General features: G+C 38.8%; 1 protein-coding gene across 2 annotated transcripts in view; it reads left to right on the forward strand.

The window, feature by feature from the left end:
- Positions 1–23,769, forward strand: part of cdh19 (cadherin 19, type 2) — an 81,915-nt gene extending 58,146 nt beyond the window's left edge. Inside the window, exons 7-13 of one of the 2 annotated variants that reach the window (XM_053227910.1) lie at positions 11,354–11,607; positions 18,387–18,523; positions 19,799–19,917; positions 20,623–20,740; positions 20,991–21,230; positions 21,355–21,403; positions 22,477–22,568. In XM_053227910.1, the coding sequence (XP_053083885.1) occupies positions 11,354–11,607; positions 18,387–18,523; positions 19,799–19,917; positions 20,623–20,740; positions 20,991–21,230; positions 21,355–21,365 (879 nt within the window). In that variant the 3' untranslated portion in view covers positions 21,366–21,403; positions 22,477–22,568. Of the gene's footprint in view, positions 1–11,353; positions 11,608–18,386; positions 18,524–19,798; positions 19,918–20,622; positions 20,741–20,990; positions 21,231–21,354; positions 21,404–22,476 lie in introns of both variants that reach the window. The other variant, XM_026924216.3, reaches the window with a different exon arrangement.
- Positions 23,770–24,695: the final 926 nt, after the last annotated feature.

Below are 24,695 nucleotides of genomic sequence, written 5' to 3' on the forward strand. Positions count from 1 at the left end.
GAGATAGCAGAAACTTTAGGAGGGCCAAATCAACAATTTGGTACATTCTTAAAAAGAAGGAATGCACTGGCGAGCTCAGCAACACCAAAAGGCCTGGGAGACCACAGAAAACAACTAAAGTGGATGATTGCAGAATTCTTTTCTTATTGAAGAACAACCCCTTCACAACATCTAGCCAAGTCAGGAACACTCTGGAGGAGGAAGGCCTATCATTGTCAAAGTCTACAATCAAGAGCCACCTTCATTAATGTAAATACAGACGGTTTACCTCAAGATGCAAACCGCTGGTAACACTCAAGAACACAAAGGCCAGATTAGACTTTGCTAAAAAACCTCTAAAAAAAGCCTGACCAGTTCTGATGCAAGATTAACAGAGTGATGGGAAGAGAAAAGTATGGAGAAGGAAAGGAAGGGCTTGTGATCCAAAGCATACCACATCATCCGTCAAACATGTGGAGGCAGTGTTATGGCATGGGCATGTTTGGCTGCCAATGGAACTGGGTCACTGGGGTTTATTGATAATGTGACTGTTGATAGAAGTAGCAGGATGAATTCTGAAGTGTACAGAGCTATACTTTCTGCTCAGATTCAGTCAAATTCTGCAAAACTGATAGGACAGCGCTTCACAGTACAGATGGATAACAACCCAAAACATACTGTGAAAGCAGCCCAAGAGCTTGGAAATTAAATGTTCTTAAATGGCCGAGTCAGTCACCTGACCTCAACCCAACTGAGCTGCTTTTCACTTACTGAAGACAAAGCTGAAGGCAGAATGACCCACAAACAAGCAGCAACTGAAGATGGCTGCAGTAAAGACCTGGCAAATCATCTCAAGGGAGGAAACTCAGCATTTGGTGATGTCCATGGGGTCCAGACTACAGGTAGTCATTGACTGCAAAGGATTTACCTCCAAGTAATAAAAATAATCCTAATATTTATGATTATATTAGTTTGTCCCATTACTTTTGAGCCTGTGAAAATGGAGGAACTCTGTAAAAAATGGCTGTAATTCCTAAATGGTTAATGCAATATTTTTGTTAAACCCCTTGAATTAAAGCTGAAAGTCTACGCTTCAGTCACATCTTGACTGCTTCATTTCAAATCCACCGTGGTGGTGTACAGAGGCAAAATTACCAAAACTGTGTCACTGTCCCAATATTTATGCACCTGACTGTATATATATATATATATATATATATATATATATATATATATATATATATATAGCAATTGGTTACTACAGAGGCAGTGGGCAAGTTATACAGTATTTCTTTCCAATTAGTGAAATATAATCCAAATCCAAAGTTACTGAAATAGGTGGAGAATTTATGCTACTATAAATGGTGATTTATTTGGAGAGTTATTATGTAGGTACTAATGTAGGAGAAGTGGGAACTAATGTACTAATGTAGGAGAAGTGGGTCTGAACACTTACGCATCCTCTGTCCTGGATTATATTAACATTTGTATAGAAAATGTCACAACCTTCAAACATGTGAGAACCTTTCCTTGTCAGAAGCCATGGATGAACTCTGAGGTCTGCCTCCTGCTGAAAGCAAGAGATGCTGCTTTTAGATCTGGTCATGCAGAGGCCTACAGCACAGCCAGGGCCAACCTGAAAAGGGGCATTATGAAAGCTAAACATTCTTACAAAATTTACATTGAGGAGCACTTCCACAGCAACTCAGACCCATGAGGAACTCATGTGGAAGGGCTTCCAGACCATCACTGACCACAAACCAACCCCACAGACTCTGACGGGGGTCACGTGGCCAGGACCAGGATGGCAGCTTAATGGAGAGGCTCTGAGTAAACGTGCACAATTTAATATAAAAACCCTTCATATATGCTGCGAATCATTTAGCACAACATCGGCATTGATATGTCAAAACCTTCCGTAACTAAACAGTGTGAAATCTTTACTCGAGGGCGTAAGACTGCGGTAAAGGCGCCGAAGGCCAGAAAACACTCCTTGAATTTATAAGCGACAGGCTGTCACAGTGGCTGGGTCCGGACAAATTGTTTGATTTGGAACGGGTTCATCGCACACTAGCAAACGGGAAGCCTAACCAAAACAGAGCTATCCTCATCCGTTTCTCAAAGTTTCAGGAGAAGGAATTCGTGTACCGTGAATCAAGGCGGCGGGACATCATCCACGACGGGGTGAAGATATCCTTCGTGCAAGACCTCTCAGCTGAGACGGTACGGATCCGACGGGGATTTAACTCAGTTACGAAGTTATTTGTTGATATCAACGCGTTCCGTGGTTTTCAACATAAGCCTTGCAAGCTGAGAGTGCTACATAACGGCAAGATTCATCTTTTTTCAACGCCGCAAGAAGCTGAAAAGTTTTACAGAAGCATCTCACAGCCAAAATAGAATCTTCTGTTAAGTGAACTACTAACATGTCGTAGAGATATTTGATTAGCTGTAGAATACAGCGGACGATCAAGATGTGCAGTGGAAGTGAGTTCAAGTCATTTGAAATATGTTTTAGTTGATGTGTTGTTTTATGCCTACTGTATATGTTCAACCAGTTGATTGGGTACAACTGAGTTGTATTTGTCATATATTTATATACAGTATATATATTTATTTCGTTGATTATGCATATATGAAGGGTATTGTTCTTGATGGGGTCAAGCGGTATGCTTGTTACCCCTCTTTCAAAGTTAAAAGTGAAATTTTATATACTAAGTTGAATTGCACGTTTAAGTTGCACGGTTAAAAGGAACAGACAGTTGTTGAGTGCTCTTGACCTGAGCTACGTTGGCTAGTTGCTCCTCAAATATTGTGGATCAGCGCCCCCCAGACTTTCAATTAGTGGGAGGGGTTGGCAACTCTGTTGAGAATGCCAGTGTTGAAAGTGGAACAGCTTGTTGCATTGAGTGTGGGAGGGGGAGGGGGGTTGTTTGTTTTACATCTGCACCATTTTTTATTTTATTTATTTATTTTTTAAATCTCTATCTTCCCTTATATACTAAGATAGTAACTTATGGAGAAAACAAAATCAAAAGCTAGTTTGGGTATTAAAATTACAAGTTGGAATGTCCGGGGAATGAGAAAATTGGCCAAACTGAAACAAGTATTAAATAGGGTGAAACATCTGAAATCTAAAATTGTGTTTTTACAGGAATCACATTTAATTGCATCAGATATGCATTGCTTGAATAAAAGATGGCCAGGTCAAGTATTCCATGCAAATTTTAGCTCCCATGCAAGGGGCGTGGTTATCCTTATTCATAGATCATTGCCATTCCAAGTTACAAAAACTATTCAAGACCCTTCTGGAAGATATCTAATTGTTCAGGGGAGTATTTTGACACAAAAATTAAATCTTATAAATATTTATGGTCCCAATGATGACAGCCCATCATTTTTTGAGAAATTATTTTTAAGTATTTGTGATTTAGAGGGATTTAATATAATTGGAGGTGATTTTAACTGTACCCTGGACCCAATATTGGATAGGTCCACTCAAATTGATACAACTCATATACAAACTAGGAAAACAATAATTGATTATATGAAAGATCTAAGATTAACTGAAGTTTGGAGAATGCTAAACCCAAATAAAAGAGAATATTCTTGTTACTCAAGTTCATATAAAACTCATTCACGAATTGATTATTTTATAGTATCTACAGACTTGTTGTCTAATGTAAAAGAATGTTGGTACAGTGGTATTGTAATTAGTGATCATGCAGCAGTATCTATGGAGATTCACTTAGGCAGATATGAGCATTGTCCAAGATGGAGGTTGCAAACTAGTTTGTTACAGGATCCAGCATTTATTAAATTTGTGGAGAGTTGTATTGATAAATATTTTGAACTAAACGGAGATGAAACTACAGCGAGTATTAAATGGGAAGCATTTAAAGCTTACATAAGGGGAGAAATTATTAGCTATACAAGTGCTAAAAACAAACACTATAATCAGGAATTACAAATGTTAGAAGATCATATAAAAAAAATAGAAACTGAAATTAGTATTGATAATAACCCTGAAAAGATACATAACTTATCTATTATGAGAGCTAACTATGATAAATTAACAGCGGATAAAGTGGCTAAAAGTCTATTGTGGACTAAGCAAACATACTACGATCAGGGGGAAAAAGCGGGCAAGCTGTTAGCATGGCGGATAAAAAAGATGCAGTCTGAAAGAATGATTAATAATATAAAGCTGAAGTCTGGTAATTTAACTACGGATCCTGTAGAGATAAATAATCATTTTAGAGATTTTTATCAAACACTATACAAATCAGAATGTAATGGAAATGCAAAAAAGCAGAAGATATTTCTTGATCATCTGCAGTTTAAGACAATATCAGAAGACGAGAAAATAGCATTAGATAGCCCATTAACAATAGTAGACCTTAGTGAAGCTATAGGAGATATTAATAGTGGTAAAGCACCAGGACCTGACGGGTTTCCAATAGAATTTTACAAGACATTTAAGAGACAGCTTGTAAGGCCATTACTTGATATGTATGAGGAATCTTTTACGATAGGAACGCTCCCAGATTCATTAAGATTAGCTATTATAACTTTAATATTAAAACCAAATAAGTCCCCAACTGAATGCTCATCTTACAGACCAATTAGTCTAATGGGTTGTGATACAAAAATACTTTGTAAAGGACTTTCTAGAAGATTAGATAAATATCTTCCCCAATTAATTGTTGACGATCAACAAGGCTTTATACAAAAACGACAAGGATATCATAATATTAGAAGGGTCTTGAATATACAATACGAGAGATACAATGAAAAAGACACAGCAATGCTATCTGTAGATGCATGTCAAGCATTCGACAGGATAGAATGGGACTATCTTTTTGAACTGCTTCCTAGGTTTGGATTAGGTAAAACATTTCTCAAGTGGATCCAGCTTCTATATACAAACCCAGCTGTTGAGATATTAACTAATAACCCCACAGACTCTACTGACCAGCAGGGCCTTCCTTGCTGATAAGCTCAATCATTTCTATGCTTGCTTCAACCCGAGGCAGCAGGCAATACAATACAAGTGGTAATCGTTGCACTGTTGACCGTACCCTCTCACCACAGCAGATGGGCATTCAGCACTTAGCAGAGTGGAATGCCCGTAAGGCTGCAGTCCTTGAAGGCATTCCCAGGTGTGTGCTTAGTGCATGTGCTGGACAGCTGGGACAGGTCTTTACTGACATCTTCAACCTAAATGCCTGAGGACAGCAATCATCATACTGGTGCCGAAACATTCTGCTGCAGCGACCTTGAATGACTTCAGCCCTGTTGCACTCATCCCCATTGTGATTAAATGCTTTGAGAAACTGGTTCTAAGTCACATCAAAGAGGGCCTACCACCTATGCTGGACTCCCGCCAGTTTGCCTACTGCCCAAACAAGTCGACAGAGAATACCATTTCCATTTGGGCCTCAAGTCAAATGGGTTTTTACTGTCATTCCTCTATATAGTAATAACAGTATGCAAGACTACATAAAGCGCAAACACACAACAGTGTGAGATGAGTGCAGGACAATAAATACACAGAACAGAACAATAAATACACAGGACAATAAATACACAGAACATGGGCTGTAAACTGTAAACTATTGGTAGGGTAGCAATATGTTTAGTGTTCCATAAAGTGTCTGATGCAGCTTTATAAAATGCAGGTGTGCAGTGGTATTTAGTCATACTGGGTTAGGTGTTTGACTAGCCCAGGTGAGCATTGGTGGGCAGCAGGGTGTTGAGTAATCTGACTGCCTCAGGGAAGAAACTGTTGCGGAGTCTGCTGGCAGTGGCACAGATGCTCCTGTAACTTCTGCCAGATGGCAGGACAGTGAAGAATCCATGGCATGGGTGAAAGGGGTCATCTGCAATACTGGTGGCTTTGCAAATGCAGCAGTTGTTGTATGAGGTGTCGATGGAGGGTAGAGAGACCCCAATGATCATTTCAGCTGTTCTCACAGTCTGCTGTAGTGTCTTTTGGTCAGAGACTGTGCAGGTCCCATACCACTCAGTGAGATAGCTGATCAGGGCACACTTTATTGTCCCTCTATAGAAAATTGTGAGGATGGGAGGGGGGAGTTTGACTCTCTTCAGCCTCCACAGGAGTGTTGAAAGTCCAGGAGAGGTCCTCTTTCATGTGCATGCGAAGTTGTTCCATTGATGTGCAGTGGTGAATGGTCTACTTGGTCTACCTCCTGAAGTCAACAATCATCTCTTTAGTCTTACCAACTGTAGAGCCCCATGTGTGAGGGTGTGGAAGAAGAATTTTAGCTGAGCTCTGAACTTGCGTTTATTCAGTCCACGCTTTTGAAAAGTGAACAAAAAAAAACAACAGAAAAAGGTCTGTCCCAGACTCACAGCTTTCACTTCATCAAGTTCAAGTGCATGCTCCGCGGCATGTGTGTGCATGCGTTCTTGAGCGTCTTGCCAGCTCCATGGCATGTGTGTTTGTGTGTGAGTGCATGCATGCATTCGTACGTGTTTGAGCGGGAATGATTGGAACAGAGGGAAAAAAGGGTGCCCCAGTAGGTAGTATCGGAGGGTGAGGACTGTGTGTAGAAATGATTCAGTGCTTCTGGGAGTGAGACGTCACCAACACAGACAAGTGGTGTAGCTTTGTAGTCTGTGATTGCCTGAATATCTTGCCACACACGCCTTGTGCCTTTGGTCTTTAGGAAGTGACTGTGGATTCTTTTCCATAGTTATGCTTCACTTCTCTGATAGCCCAGGACAGATTAGCCCTTGCTGTGCAGAGGGCTGCCTTGACATCAGACCTGAAGGTAGTGTCTCGGGTTTTCAGCAGTGAGTGCACTTCAGCAGTCATCCATGGTTTCTGGTTTGCACATGTGGTGATGGTCTTGAAGGAAGTCACATCATCTATGCAGTTGCTGATGTAGCAAGTCACTGTGTATACTTCAAGTCTGTGATGTTGTAGTATGTAGCAGCCTCTCTGAACATATTACAGTCTGTGTGCTCAAAACAGTCCTGAAGTGCTGAGATGGCTCCTTCAGACCAGGTTCTCACCTGTTTCAGAACCGGTTTGGCACATTTCAGAAGTGGTCTGTATTCTCGGATAAGCACAACAGAGATGTGGTCCGAGCAGCTGAGGTAAGGGCGGGGTGCAGCCTTGTGAGCACCATGAATGTTCATATAAACAAGATCTAAAGTGTTTGTTCCACTTTTCACAAAATCAACATGCTGGTGGAATTTTGGCAGCACTGATTTCAGGTTTGCGTTGTTAAAGTCACTGGTAACAATTAAAAATTATTTGAGGTGTGCTGTCTGTAAGTTACTGATAGCCCTGTAGAGTTCAGTAACTGCTTCCCTTGTGTTAGTGCTAGGTGGAACATACATTGCGACAATGACCATGGTGGTAAACTCTCTGGGGAAGTAGTATGGCTGGCACTTCACAGTCAAAAACTCTACCAACAACAAACAGTAGTTCAAGACCACAACAGCATTCCTGAACCATTCATTGTTTGTGCAAACACACAGACCACCTCCATGAGACTTACCAGACAGTGATGCTATCATGTCAGCACAATTTGTGGTTAGCCTGGCTAGCTGAATGACTGTGTCCAGAGTGCTGTTGTTGAGCCATGTTTCCATAAGAATGAAAACACAGCAGTTCACACTGGGTAGTTAGCTGTAGTCTCACGAAGTCTAGTTTATTGACGAGGGAGCAAACATTGGATAGGAGAATGGATGGTAGCCGACCATGGGGTTTTCTTTTGGTGAAGTGCTGTATTTTTTATTTCTTATTTGGTCTTATCGGGACATAGCACATTATTCCACATTGTTTGGGGATATTGGATGTATTTTTTGCAAACTTGAGCCTGGCTTGGATGGGTAGCGCAGACATATGAAAAATTCAGGAGATTGTTGGGACATGTAGGGAGCAACCAGTACCAGACATGTCAGGAGCAACCAGTTGCCAGAAATTGCTGCAAATCTTTTAATGTTGCCATAGGCCTCTTGGCAGTCTCCCTGACCAATTTTCTCCTGGTCTTTGTCAATTTTAGAGGGATGTCCTATTCTTAGTAATGTCACTGCCATATTTTCTCCACTTGTTGCTTATTGTCTTTACAGTGTTTCATAGCATATGCAATGCTTTGCAACAATGGTATTGTTTTTCAACAATGAGATGCTGACCCCGTCCATGGCCGGAAGGGCCTACAATGGGCACGTGAGCATTAGAACTGAACCATGGAGCAATGGAAGAAGGTGGGCTGGTCTGATGCATCACATTTTCAGATACATGTGGGTCTCTTGCCTGGGGAAGAGACTGCACCAGGATGCACTATGGGAAGAAGGCTAGTCAGCAGAGGCAGTGTGATGCTATGGGCAATGTTCTGCTGGGAAACTTTGGGTCCTGGCATTCATGTGGATGTTACTTTGACACGTACCACGTACCTAAACATTGTTGCAGACCAAGTACATCCCTTCATGGCAATAGTATTCCCTAATGACAACCACACTGCAAAAATTGTTCAGGAATGTTTTGAGGAACATGACAAAGTGTTCAAGGTGTTGACTTGACCTCTAAATTCCCCAGATCTCAATTTAATTGAGCATCAGTGGGATATGCTGGACAAACAAGTCCGATCCATGGAGGCCCCACCTCACAACTCACAGGCAGCTACAGGAATCCAGTGGAAGGAGTGTTGCAATGGGGTGGTTTGGGAGAACTTAGGAAGGTTAAAAATAAGTTGTGCAGCTGCATTCTGGATCAGTTGCAGAGGTTGAATGGTACTCAAAGGCAGATTTACTAGGTGCTAGTTGCAGTAGTCCAGTCTTGAAATCACGAGGGACTGAAGAAGCACCTGAGTGGCAGGTGTGGATAGAAATGGACAAATCCTTCTGATGTTGTAAAAGAGAAAATGGCATGAGTGTGTCAAGTTAGTAGAGTGAGAGAAAAAGGACGGTATATAATATATAGACAGTTGATAGTAGACAGTGCTGACAGTACTGGTAGGTGTTAATCTGCATTTTATTGCTGAGTACCTGTACTGTGCAATGACAGTAAAGTTGCACCTGTCTATCTATCTATCTGTACAGGAAGCACTAGAAATGCAAGGTACATTCCAGGTACATTCTTCACTGTAAATCTAATTTATCAGTCTCGTAAAGTAATTGAGCGTGAGAGGAATGCAGCTTGAAGCTTTGAAGCATGTTTGTGCGCTCTCAGTGAGCACCAATACAGCCTGTAGGAGAGTTGTCCTCTTGTGTGCAGTTTGAATCCACTCTGAATGAATGGCGATGCAATGCGTTGAGTTTGCAGGTCAATTGGTTGTGGGGTTCATATAACTTGTGGAGGTCCAGTAGTCCAATGAGGTTGAAAGCAGCTGTTTCGCCTACCTTTAAAAGTGAAAGTAAACTTGCAAATAAAAAAATTAAACACAAACACAAGCTTCAAGACATTTCCTGGCACAATCAGAGAAAAGCCCCAATGCTTCACGATGCTTCATCCAATCAGTGCTATCCATGTGCGATGCTGCTGGGTAGCATTGATTGATTTTACACTGATGAGCACTGTGAGCCATTTGTTATGTTCTCATGATGAGGGTCAAACAAGAGATACAATTAATATTAGGTTTTCCTTCATTGGAACTAAGAGTCCTAATGCTGTTCCAGCTTGACAATGCCCCTGCGCATGAAGACATGGTTTGCCCAGGTTGGTATGGAAGAAGTCAAGTGGCCTTCACAAAGCCCTGACCTCAACCCCACTAAACATCTTTGGGATGAATTGGAAGACTTCACATCAGGCCTTCTCTCCCAACATCAATGTCTGACCTGATTAATGCTCTTGCAGCTGAATGGAAAAATCACCACAGCTACATTCCAAAATCTAGTGGAAAGCCTTCCCAGAAGAGTGGAGGAAGTTATAGCAGCAAAGAGTGGACTAACTCTACGTTAATGACTGTGATTTTGGATTGGGGTGTTCAACAAGCACATACACTATGGCTGTGTTGGCAGTTGTCCACATACTTTTGGCTATATGGTGTTAATGTGAGCCTTCCCTTTGTTAGCCACATTGCACAGCAATCAGCCTGAGAGACAGTGAACAAAGGCTGGTAGATGTTTTTCTGTTGGTTCCTTTGGTGAAGTATATCTGGTTTTACGTCCTTCCAGCTACTGCAAAAGTACTTTTAAAAAAGGGTGCCCCCTAGCTATGAATGCGTGGTACCTACACTGGTGAATCAGTGCAGTAAGTTAAAGAATCTTTAGGGGTTTTTTTCTGAGGAGTGTCTCCCTTTGATCAAACCAGTTTGATCTGTGTTTAAGTATGGCGATTACTGATTCTCGTCTAGTTGAAAGAGCTTTGCTTATAAATTTAATGTCTGTTTATTAATGATATGGGATGGTAGTTGAATTTTTGACTGGGGGTCTTTGTTTTCAAAATTAAAATGATGAGTGGAGTATTCATATGGTGTAGTATATGGGGCGCAGAATGTAAAAAGTTCAATACTCTTTTCTCTCTGATGTGTTTTGAGGCTATTCTGATACATTTAGATAGTGATTCATGTCACATTACAGTAGAAAGTATCAGTGTAATTTTTGAATAGAAATCTAAATGTTAAATCTAAATGTTCAGTGTAAGTGTTGAATAAATAACATTTACTATACAATTCGCTGTTTTGGGGAGGGAAATATACATCACACATCACAGAGAGCTGCCTAACTTGTTGCTAACATAAGACAAACATGGAGGCATCCATGTTTTTTCCCACTTTGCAGCATTAATTATAAAAGTATATCTTAAATGTAGAAGTTGTGTCATTATGCTAATTATCTCTGCCCTTCTCAGAGTGTGTGTCGTTAGAAAAATATAGTATGGTTTTTAAACTGGCAACCCTACTGGTGTTTTCTCAATAACGCATACTCTGAGAGGATGGGGGCAATTATCATATGAATAAAACATTTAAATTTTAGATTTTACATTTATGAATATACATAACTTTTAGATTTTTAATATTTCCATTTAATATTTCCATTTAACATTAAGATTTATATTGTGAAAGGTTTTTTCCAGGCTGCTACACATATATTAGCAATCATTAGCAAAATTAGCAAAAAAAAAAAAAAAACATGAATAGGACTTGAATTTGTCATGCAAATTGCCTTGTTGAAAACTTCTTCAGTGCTTTTTAGCTTTTACAAACTCAACTTTAATATTTGGAACGTTTTCTTGTTCCCAAATGTAGACTAATATGATGTGAATTTTGATGGTTAATTCATGCTTAATATTTTGTATAACAAAGTCTTAACAAAGTATTTATTTAAACACTTTTAAATCATGAGGTCAAGCATTAGTTATTTCTATGTGTTACAGTTAACAGCTACTCTTTCTCATCAGCCTTTAGATTATGAGAGCAAGAGGCGCTTTGTGATTGCCATAGAGGCCATCAATTCTTTTGTGGACACACGTTTCCTAAGCATCAATGAATTTCGGGACAGGACAATGCTCAAAATTCTGGTGATGGATGTGGATGAGCCACCTGTCTTTTCTGCACCTTTCTATGAGTGGAAAATTCTAGAGAATGCACTTGTTGGTACATTGGTTGGCACAGTATATGCCAGAGATCCAGATGCTGCCAATAACTCTATCAGGTAAACCAAACATACATTTATTTATTTTTATTTTGCATGAATTGGGGTTGTTCATTAATGCATATATTATTGCATTATTAATTAATATCTCCAGTTGTGGAGATATTAAACCAAAAGGTCAATTAATTAATTATAGTGCCCCCTTCATGTGGGTATGTGCTATTTCATTTGGCTGAGTAGGGGGTGGGATGTTGGACCTAACTACCAAATTATAAGTTATAAGACCATCCTGTCTTTTAGCTGTTTGAGTAAATTAAGCTCTGCCATCTGCCATTTGGTGGCCACATTGTTTATAAATTACTGAGTTTCAGACATTGCTGAATCATGTGATACCAAAACTATGAAGATATGGCAAAAAATCCTAGGATTTTTAAGTTGTCAAAAGTAGGTTTTGCATATTAATCATATTAATAATAAGTTTGAATGGGTGGAGGTAAATGATACAAATGGCAAATTTTTATGGTGTATGGAAACAAAGCATGGGGAGTTTCAATTTATTCTAGAAAGAGATGCTTTTCCGTAAGTGCAAAACATGAATAGGCCTCCCAGAGGCCAAGCTGAGTGGCACTGTATCAGTTACGAGGGGGTCCTTAGAGGGATCCAACTTTCAAGTGTCAAGGAGAATTCTTTCCTGTCTCACAAGTAGGTTCGAGGATAAGCAAGGAACAAATCACATTTCTCCAAATTAATAATAAACTTTATTACACAGGAAAACCTAAGCAATAATGGAGGTTGGTCTCGAGAGCAAACACTGAAGAGCTGACCATAGTGCATGATCTTAAATGTCCCAAGGGCAGAACATACTTGCCTCCTTTAATTGAATTGTTCTAATTTTGTCTTAGGAGATGTCTCCACTTCCATCCTTATCGATATTTAATGCACATACCTCCTGGGTGTGTACTGTGAGTTCCGCCTGTTAATCTATCAAGGCTTTTACTATTCCTCATTTTAAGCAGTCCTCTGCATAGTCTGGTACAGATTTATTGGTGCTCTTCTTCTGATAGTGATGTGCACCAATCTGCTCAAAGTCCTAGGAATTGAGGCCATTTGATAACAATGAATTTGTTTTTCACGTCGAGTTGCCCTTCACGTGTAGGCTTCAGTACAGTGTTCCTTTTTGAGTCACATTAAAACAGACATTATAAAGTGGATTATATGCAGTATAAAATAGGTAATATGAAAGTATAAAGTGTATTTTCAGATTATTTTCCACACAAGTTTTGTGACAATAGCTCAGTTTTTACCTCCTCAAATGCCTGCTGAAATCTGATTGGCACTTTTTAAAGTAATCAGGTCATCATCAAAGAACCACTTACAGATTAGCATATACACTGATCAACCATAACATTAAAACCACCTGCCTAATATTGTTTATGTCCCCCTACACATCACTGCCCCTTTGAGGCATGGACTCCACAAGACCTCTAAAAGTGTGCTATGGAATATGGCACCAAAATGTTAGAGGCAGATCCTTTAAGTCCTGTTTTTTCAGCATATCCCACAGATGCTCGATTGGCTTGAGATCTGGGGAATTTGGAGGTCAAGTCAACACTTTGAACCCTTTGTCATTTTCCTCAAACCATTCCTGAACAATTTTTGCAGTGTGGCAGGGTGCATTATCCTACTGAAAGAGGCCACTGCCATTAGGGAATACTATTGCCATGAAGGGATGTACTTGGTCTGCAACAATGTTTAGGTACGTGGTAAGTGTCAAAGTAATATCCACATGAGTGCCAGGACCCAAGGTTTCCCAGCAGAACATTGCCCATAGCATCACACTGCCTCTGCTGACTAGCCTTCTTCTCATAGTGCATCATGGTGCCATCTCTTTCCCGGGTAAGCCACATGCACACCCAGCAATCCACATGATGTAAAGGAAAATGTGATTCATCAGACCAGGCCACCTTCTTCCGTTGCTCCATGGTACAGTTCGACGCTCAAGTGCCCATTGTAGGCACTTTCAGCTGTGGACGGGTGGTCACTGTGGCACTCTGACTGGTCTGCAGCTACGCAGCCCCATATGCAGCAAGCTGCAATGCACTGCGTGTTCTGACACCTTTTTATCATAGCAACATTAACTTTTTCAGCAATTTGTGCTACAGAAGCTCTTTTGTGGGATCAGACCAGTTGGGCTAACCTTCTCACCCCACACACATCAATGAGCCTTGGGCACCCATGACCCTGTTGCCAGTTAACTGGTTGTCCTTTCTTGGACCACTTTTGGTAGATACTAACCACTACATACTGGGAACACCCCACAAGACCTGCAGTTTTGGAGACACTCTGACCCAGTCATCTAGCCATCACAATTTGGCCCTTGTCTCTCAGATCCTTATGCTTATCCTTTTCAAGAACTGACTGTTCACTTGCTGCCTAATATATCCCACCCCTTGACAGGTGCCATTGTAATGAGATCATGTTATTCACTTCACCTGTCAGGGGTTTTAACTTTATGGCTGATTGGTGGATATGCTACCAAATTTCAGCTCATTTGCATTTACGATTTCTGAGAAACAATTATCTGAATTTAGCCTGTGTATGACAGTGATGGAAAACTTTGCTTCCTATCTCTGAATCTTGTCCTGTACATGTGTTTCATCTTTTATTGTGAATCAGTACAACCTGTCATGAGTTACAGCTGTTTGAATAAATTATGTGCCACCTCACTAAATAATTGGCATGTATGGTGCCCATACTGTTTTTAAAAATTTCACACTTCCCCGAGTAGTTTGAAACCAATTTTGTGATGATAGGACAAAAATTCTAGGACAAGTTCTCAAAAGTAAGTTTGCATATTATGCAAATTATCAGCAAAAAGAATTTTCACTGGAGGATTTACGGTTTATGAAATATGAGCCAAAATGAAAAATACCTGTACTTTGCTATAGCACCACCATTAGGGCTATCAGGCTCATGTCTTTTGCCTGAGTAGTGGGAGGGAGTACTGACCATGTCAGTTTGTGGTTTGGTCTGGACAGTTTTAGCAGAGAAGAAGGAGAAGAAGGAAAAGAAGAAAATCCTAACAAAAACAAGATAATATAACAATAATAATAATAATAAATATAGGCACAAGCGGCAATCTGTGGGGTTCAAGTTCTCCTAACAAATAGCACTCTCAGTGACCAGTTATTCCCAAGATACATAGAACAGTAAACGCACTATAGATGAACGTACTTCAAGTTTTGTGAGGATAGATAAATGCTAGCTGTGTAAAATGCCTACTGAAATCTGGCTGAAGTTAACCATGTTTTTGAAATAATGAAGTGATAAAAAAATTCAATTACAGATTAGCAGTTTGATGCAGCACACCAAATTTCAGCTCAGTTGGATTTTAGGTTTCTGAGAATCAGCTATTTCAACTTAACTCTGCCCCTTTTCAATTGTTATGCTCCAAAATCCTTTGCCATACGTGCATTTCAAGGTTTGTGTAATTCCATGCATGCATTCATTAAGTACAGCTGTTTGCATAAACCAGCGCCACCCTACTTGGCATATGGGGGCCATATTGTTTACAGATTTCAACATTTTTGATAATTATTAAGTTCACACTCTCCTTTGGTGGTATGTTGACACCAAATATGTGCCAATTCTACAAAAAGCCTAGGACTAATACTCAAAACTAGATTTTGCATATTATTGTAAAGTGGAGTTGGTGAGGATAAATGATTCAAATAAAATTTTATGGGTTGAGCAAAGGAATCAGCACTAACAAGAAATTTCGCTGTGGCTCTTATTTTCCAAGAGATATGCTCATTTTTGTTTTTGGCTACATGAAAAGTTTGACACTATTGTCGAGTGTATGATCAGTGATTTGAATGTACTTCTTCTGGTTCTCGAACTATAGGACAAAACATAAACCTTGTGCTATAGTGCCACCATCAGCCCAGTCCTGGTCCTTTATTTTGCTAAGCAGTGGAAATTCTGCACCATGTGACAAAGTTTGGTGTTTCTGTGACTTACAGCTTGAGCTGTCCATTGTGTTTTAGCGAAGAATCAGAAGAAGAAGCAGAAGAAACAATTCTAATAGGGTAACTCCCTGCTTGGACCCCTAAATACAGCCACAAGTGGTGATCTACAGGGGCCAAGCACCATAGCTAGTTCTCTCCAAGTTGCATTAAACTCCAAAGCAACCATAGATGGACATACTATTAAAATTTGTTGATGGTAGCCTAATGCTAAAACTGTGAAGTGCATGCTGTGTCTTTAAAACACACAATTATCTCAACTGAGAAAAACAAAGACTCCCATCTTTTGCTTTTCCTGGTGATGTACACACACACTTCGCATTCAGAAGATATGGTTCTTTTAGTACAAACATGCAATGGCCTTAATCTTAATTGACCTTAATCTTTGCCCAGATGTTTTGGCCAATCAAAATAGTTTTTAGTATGATTTTGTCAGCAAACTCTCTACTTGCTAGATTTCAGATTTTATGCTGAGCAGATGAATGGCCAAGGACTAATTTGAAGAATGTGTTGAGAAAATTAAAGATGGCAGAAAGTATATCAGCCAAAAGTAATTAAAGTATATGGCAAAATGATGCAGAAGGACTCAGGAATTCTGCTGATATCATTCATTATAGCACCACCTTCTGGTCATTTCATTTGACTGAGTAGGGGGTGGGATATGGGACCTAACTACCAAATTTGGTGGCAATATTTTAATGATAACCCTGTCTTATAGCTGTTTAAGTAAATTAGGCTTCACTTCATTAGAATTTATTGACAGCCATATTGTTTACAAATGTCAGTATGTTTTGATGATTATTGAGGGTTATTATTGCTGAGCGGTTTGACACCAAAATTGTGATGACAGGACGAAAATCCTAGGACAAGTTCTCAAAAGTACGTTTTGCATGTGAAGCAAATTATCAGCAAATTATCAGTTTTTAGGGGTTAATGAGACAAAGCAGTAGAAAAAAGAAACTAAACTGTATCTCTTATTTTATAAAAGATATGCTTGGTTTAAGTGCAAAAACATGAATTGCGCTCTCCAGAGGCCAAGTTGAGTGAGACTGTTTCAATTTTGATACAGTCAAAATTGATCTCAGATCTTGTCCGATGTATGCCTTTCAGGTTTCATGCAAATCCTTATAAGCACTCATGAGTTATATCTGTTTGAGTAAATTACACTCCTCATTAGAATTGATTGATGTGTGGTGGCCATATTGTTTACAAACGTCAACATGTTTTTGATAATTATTGAGTTTCACACTCTGCTGAGTACTTTGACACCAAATTAGAGAAGATTTGCCAAAAATTCTAGGACTAGTTCACAAAAGTAGGTTTTGAATATTATGCAAATCAGCAAAAAATCTAACAGCTACATTTTACTGTTTAAAATGTTTTCATTGGGTCTTTACTGTTCTAGGAGAACCCACAGAATTAGTAGAAAAAAGAATTTTGTTTGTAGGACTCACATTTCATGAGATATGGACCAAAACATAAACCCATGTGCTATAGCCAATTAGGCCAATTGGGCCCATCTGACTACCCTGAGTAGTGGGAGGGTGTACTATCTACTGACTAAGTTTCATGTCTGTAGGACTTAATGTTTGGTCTGCATGATTCATTTTAAGACAAAACAAGAAGAAGAGTAGTTGGACCCCTAAATATCCTAAAGAAAACAATAGGTTTAGTAGAAATTGAGTAACAGTAGTGTTATGCATTGAAAAGCAATCACTAAAGAGACCGTTGGGAAGCAATTGAGTAACAGTAGAACTTTGTGTACACTGGGTCACAAGTTTATTATATACTAAATACTTCATGATTACCTTATAAACTGGTAGTTCAGTGTATATTCAAGGCACATTGCTGTTTATTGTTACACAGCTACTTAATCTAGCCACTTATCACTTCAGTTCTTATCACCTCTCAGAATATACAATCCCCTCTAAAATTACTGGAACAGCAAGGCCAATTATTTGTTTTTTGTTATACACAGAAGACATTTGAGTTTGAGATCAAAAGATGAATATGAGATTATAGAATTTAAGCTTTCATTTCGAATATTTACATCTAGCCGTGTTAAACAACTTAGAACATGGCACCATTTGGTTAATTGTTTAAACAATTAATAGCTCTGAATATCTAATCTTGGTTTGAGCCCTGGGTTTCGCCAGCGAAGGCTGCATATGTTGTTAAAAAGAATAAAACAACACGAAGAGAGCTGCCTATGGGAGAAAAGCAAGCCATTTTGAAGCTGAGAAAAGAATGAAAATCAATCAGTCCAATTGCACAAGCACGAGGAATAGCCAATTATGCCCAATTTGGAATGTCCTGAAAAAGAAACCACTGGTGTACTAACAGTGAGACGTCAAACAGGTTGGCCAAGTAAAATAACAGCAGTTGATGACAGAAACATTGTGAAGTCTGTGAGGAAAAACCCCAAAACAACAGTCAGTCACAACAACCTCCGCAGGGCAAGGGTGAAGGTATCACAATCAACATTTTGAAGAAGACTTTGAGAACAAAAATATATAGGCCATACCATTTGCAAATACATACAGAGTTGAGCCAAAAAAGTTCTGGAGTTTTATGGACTGGTGAGAATGGTGAATGGAATGGTGTGTGGCCTGCCACCAATGATGCCATGTTCTAAGTTGTTTAAGACATCTCGATATATATCAGGAAATAAAAGCTGAAATTCTGATCTATTGTCTCATATTCATCTTTTGATCTTAAACCTAAATGTCTTCAGTGTATAGCAAAAACAAAATAATTGAACTTTCAGAGGGGATTTTAAATCCTTTCTCTGAAAAGCACTGTTTTTCCTACCAGGTTTTTCATATCCAATAACATTGAGTTGAAGAATATCTTCAGGATTGACGCCAACAATGGAACAGTGTCCCTGGTCAAACCTTTGGACCGAGAGACTGCAGCATGGCAAAATCTTACTGTCATTGCTAAAGAAATGAGTAAGTGGACAGAATTTCTTTTCTAACTGACAGAGAAATTGTTATAGATGAATGCTAAATCTATTTGTATTACTAAAGATAGCATTTACAATGCAACTGTTTTTCCATTAGGATGTGCAAGTGATATGTTATAATAAGTTTAATTTATATAGCACTGTTCAAAACTTAAATGTTTTGAAGAACAAACACCATTTGAAAACTTAAAAATGTTTTGAAGAACAAATAAAAATACACACAAGAAAATCCATAAAATGATTAAATACATGCTTAATTCTGACACTGCTGGTAAAAGCCTTTCTGTCAGATTTAAAATTTATATATTTATTTATGAAAATAACTAAAACAAATAACACATGCAGTATGTAACAGCCCTGCATGGGGCTGCGTCTTCAGCTAGGCCATCTTTGCCCACAAGAGGGAGGCACAGGTCCACTCTGAAGTAATCAGGAGCAATAAACTACAGCTTTCTGCCTGGATACTTAATAGCCTCACGCAGGCTCTCATGAGTTCAGTCTTTGTTACAGAATTCTGGCAAAAGACTTGGTCGTTATTTCAGTAAATTTAAAATACTACAGATGTAATCTAGTCCTTCCTCTGCTCTTTGCTGACCTCATCTTGTCAACCTAGCCCCTAGAGATTTTCAAGTTCCGTCCCTTGAGAAAAAGAAAGAATTAAAAAAAAAAAAAGTTTGTTTTCTGGTTAGCTCCTTGTTGCAAGCAGTCAGGGGTTTCTCCCCTGATGCTGCTAAGTTTACAATTAATTTGAGGTTGTACACTTCCTGGTTAAGTTTGTTCTGTTACTTCCTCCCTGATTTTCATTTGCAAGAGCCCCTCTGGTATTTGGTTTTGTTTGCCATAGGGCAGGTGTCAGGCAGCATACCTTTTAAGCCTAACTCCCCTTTTGACCACCACCACCCATCCCCTCAACCCCACCCCACCACCATCCGCCCCAACCCAACACCCCCCACCCCCCAGGCTCTATTGCTTTGTGAGTTTCAAGACTCCAGGCGGTCTTTAATTCATGTTTGTTTCTTCTGTTCATTCTCATTATTTGCTCTGCACTTGGGTTCTAACTATTAAGTGTTGGTTGGTAGCTCAGTCAGTTTGCTCAGGTCTTCCTGATGTGGGGTGAGTCACCACCTTACATAGAAAGCAATAAACACATTACACAAATGATACAGTATATTATTATTTTTTTTTGGCTTAAACACATTACACAAATTGCATTCTATCTATCTATCTATCTATCTATCTATCTATCTATCTATCTGCCCAGGTAAAAGTCAGCTTTCCTCAGTTTCTGTGGTCATTAAAGTCCTAGACGCCAATGACAACATACCCACTCTATATAGGGACTACCAGCCCTATGTGTGTGAGGGCACACAGGCAGGGGAAGTATGTTGACACATGCACATATACACACAAACTAATGTTATCTAAGTTCCAATCTCCCAATGTCAGCAGTGTTATAATGCTTTAGCTAGGATTTTAGACTGTTCACCTACAATATATGCACTATTCTCAAGAATTTCACTGCTTCCTTTTTGAGTCTTCTTTTTATTCTTGCCTTCTCAGAACCACCTTTGTTCTTTCTCTTTGACCATTGATGTCCTACTTGTAACCTGTCCCTCCTATCTATGTATTATGCCAACAAGAAGAACCCACTGAATATAATAACCTTTTCCCAATTTACTGATTACTGGTCTCCAGCATTCCAAACATCTGCTTTGATATCATAAGAGAATATATAAAAGGAAGTCCAAGAACCTAAGTAACATGGTACACAGTATCTGCCAACAAATCACTTCTGAAGAATTGTTTCACTCAATGTTTATCAGCAGAAAGATGTAAAACCAAATTGCAAATGGTCAATTAGGGCAGACATACTAAATTTGTGTTGTTGTTTGGGAGTAATATCAATTGTTTTCCATGAGCTGTGTGGATAAAACTGGGTACAAGCACCATAAGTGTAAGCACCGTTATATTATGCTTAAGAGACAATTAAGTTCAAACTTAAATTGTCACTGTGAAGTCAAATACAGAGGTGATGATAATGGAGAGTTTGTTGAAAGTTTTCTGCTAACATTTTTGTTAATAAAGGTCATCCAGGTTATAAGTGCTGTGGATGCAGATGATCCAGCAGAAGGTCATCATTTTTATTTTTCCATGGTGCCAGATAAAAACATTAACCCCAACTTCACCATCAGGGACAACCAAGGTGCAGTACACAATACAGTAACAAAATACAGCTTATATTTGTGTAAAGTAATATCAAACTAACAAAGGAATATTGTTTATTACTAGTAAAATTTAGTTTAGAATTGAATTCTATTAAATCAAAATAGATAGGCTTAGTTAGACACCTGTTGCTAAAAACAGGCAGAACATGAGATATATATTGAATGAAATCCATATATATCATGCATCAGCCAGTTCTTTATAAATGAACTCCCCATTTTTTTCTACAGACAACACAGCAGGCATTTTGACCCGTCGTAGCACATTTACACGTAGTGATCGGATACTGTATCATCTCCCCGTGGTCATAACAGACAGTGGCTCTCCTGCTCTATCCAGCACTACCACTTTCACCATCAGTGTATGTGTATGCCAGTCTAGAGGGCACTGCCCATCTAGTGGAATGGAAGCTTTGGCTCTCAGCATGCAGGCCCTCCTAGGCCTCTCTATATGCCTCATCACAGTAATAGGTATGTATGAACTGCAATATGAACTAAATATGACTAAAAGGAAAATTTATTTTCCTGCCAGAATAAAGAACAGAATTAGACACCAACAAAAAAATAAATAAATCACAGAACGCTCTTTTGACAGAGAGCCTGTGACAGTAAGATATAAATCAGCTCTGTTACACATCAAGCAGGCAAGTATGACCCTTGTCTGACAAGCTAATCCATCTCCCTTAACCTGGATTACCACAGGTTAACACAGATTTATTAATAATAATAATAATAATAATAATATTGCTGACATGGTGACACAGCATGTCATCGCGCAGCTCCAGGGTCCCTGGATTGATCTTGAGCTCAGGTTACTGTCTGTGGAGTTTCACATTTCCTCTGGGTTCTCTGGTTTTCTTCCTACCTGCCTTTTATAAAAAAGATGCATGAATGTGGATTGATGTGTGCATGGTGCCCTGTGATGTGCATCCCAAACAATTGTCAAAAAATCTATTATTAAAATAAGAAGACCCAGGGAGAGGCGTATGCAATTTACTGTACTATTCTCTAAGATCTGATGGACCTCATTCAGCCCATAAACACATAAACACATAATTATTACATAAACACATAAAGGGTCCCTAGAGGAGTAGTGGTTAGGCCACAATGCTTTCACCGCTGTGGCTGGGGTTTGATTCCCGGCCAGGGAACCTTTCCCAGCCCCTGGAGTTGCATGCAACAGTGTGCTCTCAGTGCCGGTCCCAAGCCTGGATTAAACAAAAAAAAATTTGGGGAAGGTTGCAGCTCTAATTTTCTACAGAAAATGTAGCCACCAGGCACAAAATTTGGTAAGTTTTGGGATTAATACTCAGCACATTGCAAGTGCAAATTCCCTCTATGAAAACTATGAAACTGCACATCTGTGCTAAATGATTTACTTATAAGTAACTGAACACTAACACTTCAGTAATTAGTAATAAGTTTCCATGTGTTTGCTTTATAATACTGTTCCAAATGATCATAACTACTTAAAAACATCACAGTATCACTTCAGTCATTAGTAATGAGTTTCCATATCTATCTCCATGTCCAGGCCTATTGCCATCAATGTAGTTAATACTGCTAAAATATGTACATTTCAAGGTTAAGATATATGTTACATCTTATTATGTAAGATCTAATTTATAAAATAAAAATAAATGGTGTTAGCATTCATTGCTCAGAAGTGAATAGAACATCAAAGTTGTAAATATAATGTCTCTTCTTTGACTTGCAGTGCTTGCTTTACTAATGGTAGCTGTGTGGAGACACAGGACAGTACAACAGCAGAAACTTGCCATCCAGGAACTTGACACAGAGGAGTACTCACAGAAAATCGTACATTACAGTGAGAGTGAAGGTATTCCGGATGCAGCAAGCTCTAGCCATTTAGTCCCACTGAGGCCACACCCACACCGCCGCAAGCACACATTCTGTAGAGAGGAAGTGGTAGCAAGTGTACGCCTGTCTCTATGCCACTCTCACCTTATTGGTCCAGAGGATGAAGTCTTCCGCCAGTTTATGATAGACCGACTGGCTGCGGCTGACCAGGACCCTTGTGTCCCTCCCTTCGACTGCTTGCACACTTATGCTTTTGAGGGTACTGGGTCACTTGCAGGCTCCCTTAGCTCACTGGAATCCTCAAACTTTGACCCTTATTTCAATCGACCCCATGACCCTGGCCCAGGGTTTTTAAGACTATCTCGCTGGCAAGGTGATAATGATTATGAGACTTCATTCTGAACTGAGGAGAAGTTAAGCTAAACTCTATAGGCAGTGACAGAAATCCAGTGAGCCCATCACCATAGTGAAATCTTTGACTTTTGATCCCTTTTTGATCACTTTTTGTATGAAGCTAGAGATGAGATTTAATGCTTGACCAAAGATACATTATGTGTTTGAAATAAATTCATACTCTAGAAACACATCACAGGCTTTGTTAACTCTCTGTGATCATTGACTCTTGTGTTGAGCCTTTCCTGGAACTGAAAAGAATTGGAAGTGTATAGAAAGAAAGAAATACTGACTTTAGAAGCATATCTTTATTCAGTGTTTTTAATATATTTGAATATATTCAGGCTGAAGAAGATTTAGGTGAGATCTATACAGATACTGAGGAAAAGCATTTTGACCTTTTGTTAGGACTGTTTTTGTTTCTGAGTCAGATATGTTTGATATAAAATGTACTGTATAGTAGGTGAATTATTTTTTTTGTTACAGAACCATATTTTTATTATCAACTTAGTTAAATGGAATACATAATTCAGTTTTTTACAAATGCAAAACTAACAATATTGTAAAACTATTGTACTGAAAGTGTACAATTCAGTTGAGAATTAACAAATGTCCTTGATTCTGGTTATTGTGTAAAATACAATAGCAGTAAGTATGATAGGCTCTGATGCAGACAGACTTTGATGCAGCTTTGGGACTCACTTTATCTTTATTTTTCTCTTTTTTTTATCAACTAAGTGCTTGTCAGAGCAAATCTTCAAAACCAAGAGAAATAAAATTCAGTCCAAACAGTTTACAGCTTTCGCCACTTTCAAGTCCAACTTTAAATTTAAGTTCCTGCCAGGTCTGTTGTGTTGGCTCTGTCTCTCTCTCTGGCTCACAGCATTCACTGAAAGGACAGACAAAGTGCATATAAATTGGCAGTAAACACACACAGGTGAGAATCATAATGTGTTACCTGCTGGTTCAACCCCCTTCCTCTCTGTCTGCAGCCAATGCTTGCTGTTGCTGCCACAACACTCTTTAAAATATATAATGTCCTTCTTCTGTCTCTCAAACTCAGTGGGCTGTCAAATTCCTGACCTCTATATTGGGCCATCAGACATTTTATAATGAATTTGCTGATGAATTTGTTGATAATGAAAACATTTTATAATGAATCTGCCTCTATGAGTTATGCTACTAATGAGATAACATAACAAATATGAGAAGAAATAGAAAAGCTCAAAAGCAGCTACCAGTGTCTTAGAGGGTTATTTAATGCCTTAACTGTATAATAAAGCTATAATGATGTAGTGCTGTAGATTTTTTTTTTTTGAAGGTGGGGTGTTATTTGTTAGTTACAATTATTTATCAGAGGAATTCCTGACATTAACAGTTTATATAATTAGTCAAAAATATAACTGAATACATTAGTGATTAATAAAGTATCAGTCATAATAAATTAAAAGTAACTTTTTTACTCCTACTTTTGACATTTTTCATTTTCTTACTTTTCTTATTTTATTGTTTAGACATTTATTTATCCTATTTCCTATTTTACTCATGCAATATCTCAACTATAATCTCTTAAACTTTAGGTGCATGTCTAAACTTAGCTAGGTGTTTATGCCAAGATGGGTTGTAACAGTTATTAATGAACATATTTTTGTAAATATTGTGGTTCTTATCGTTATTCATAGTTTTATTTAGCAGTTTCAACATTTTTGTGTGAGCATCATG

The sequence above is a fragment of the Pangasianodon hypophthalmus genome, chromosome 22 (assembly GCF_027358585.1).
Source record: "Pangasianodon hypophthalmus isolate fPanHyp1 chromosome 22, fPanHyp1.pri, whole genome shotgun sequence".
NCBI lineage: Eukaryota > Metazoa > Chordata > Actinopteri > Siluriformes > Pangasiidae > Pangasianodon > Pangasianodon hypophthalmus.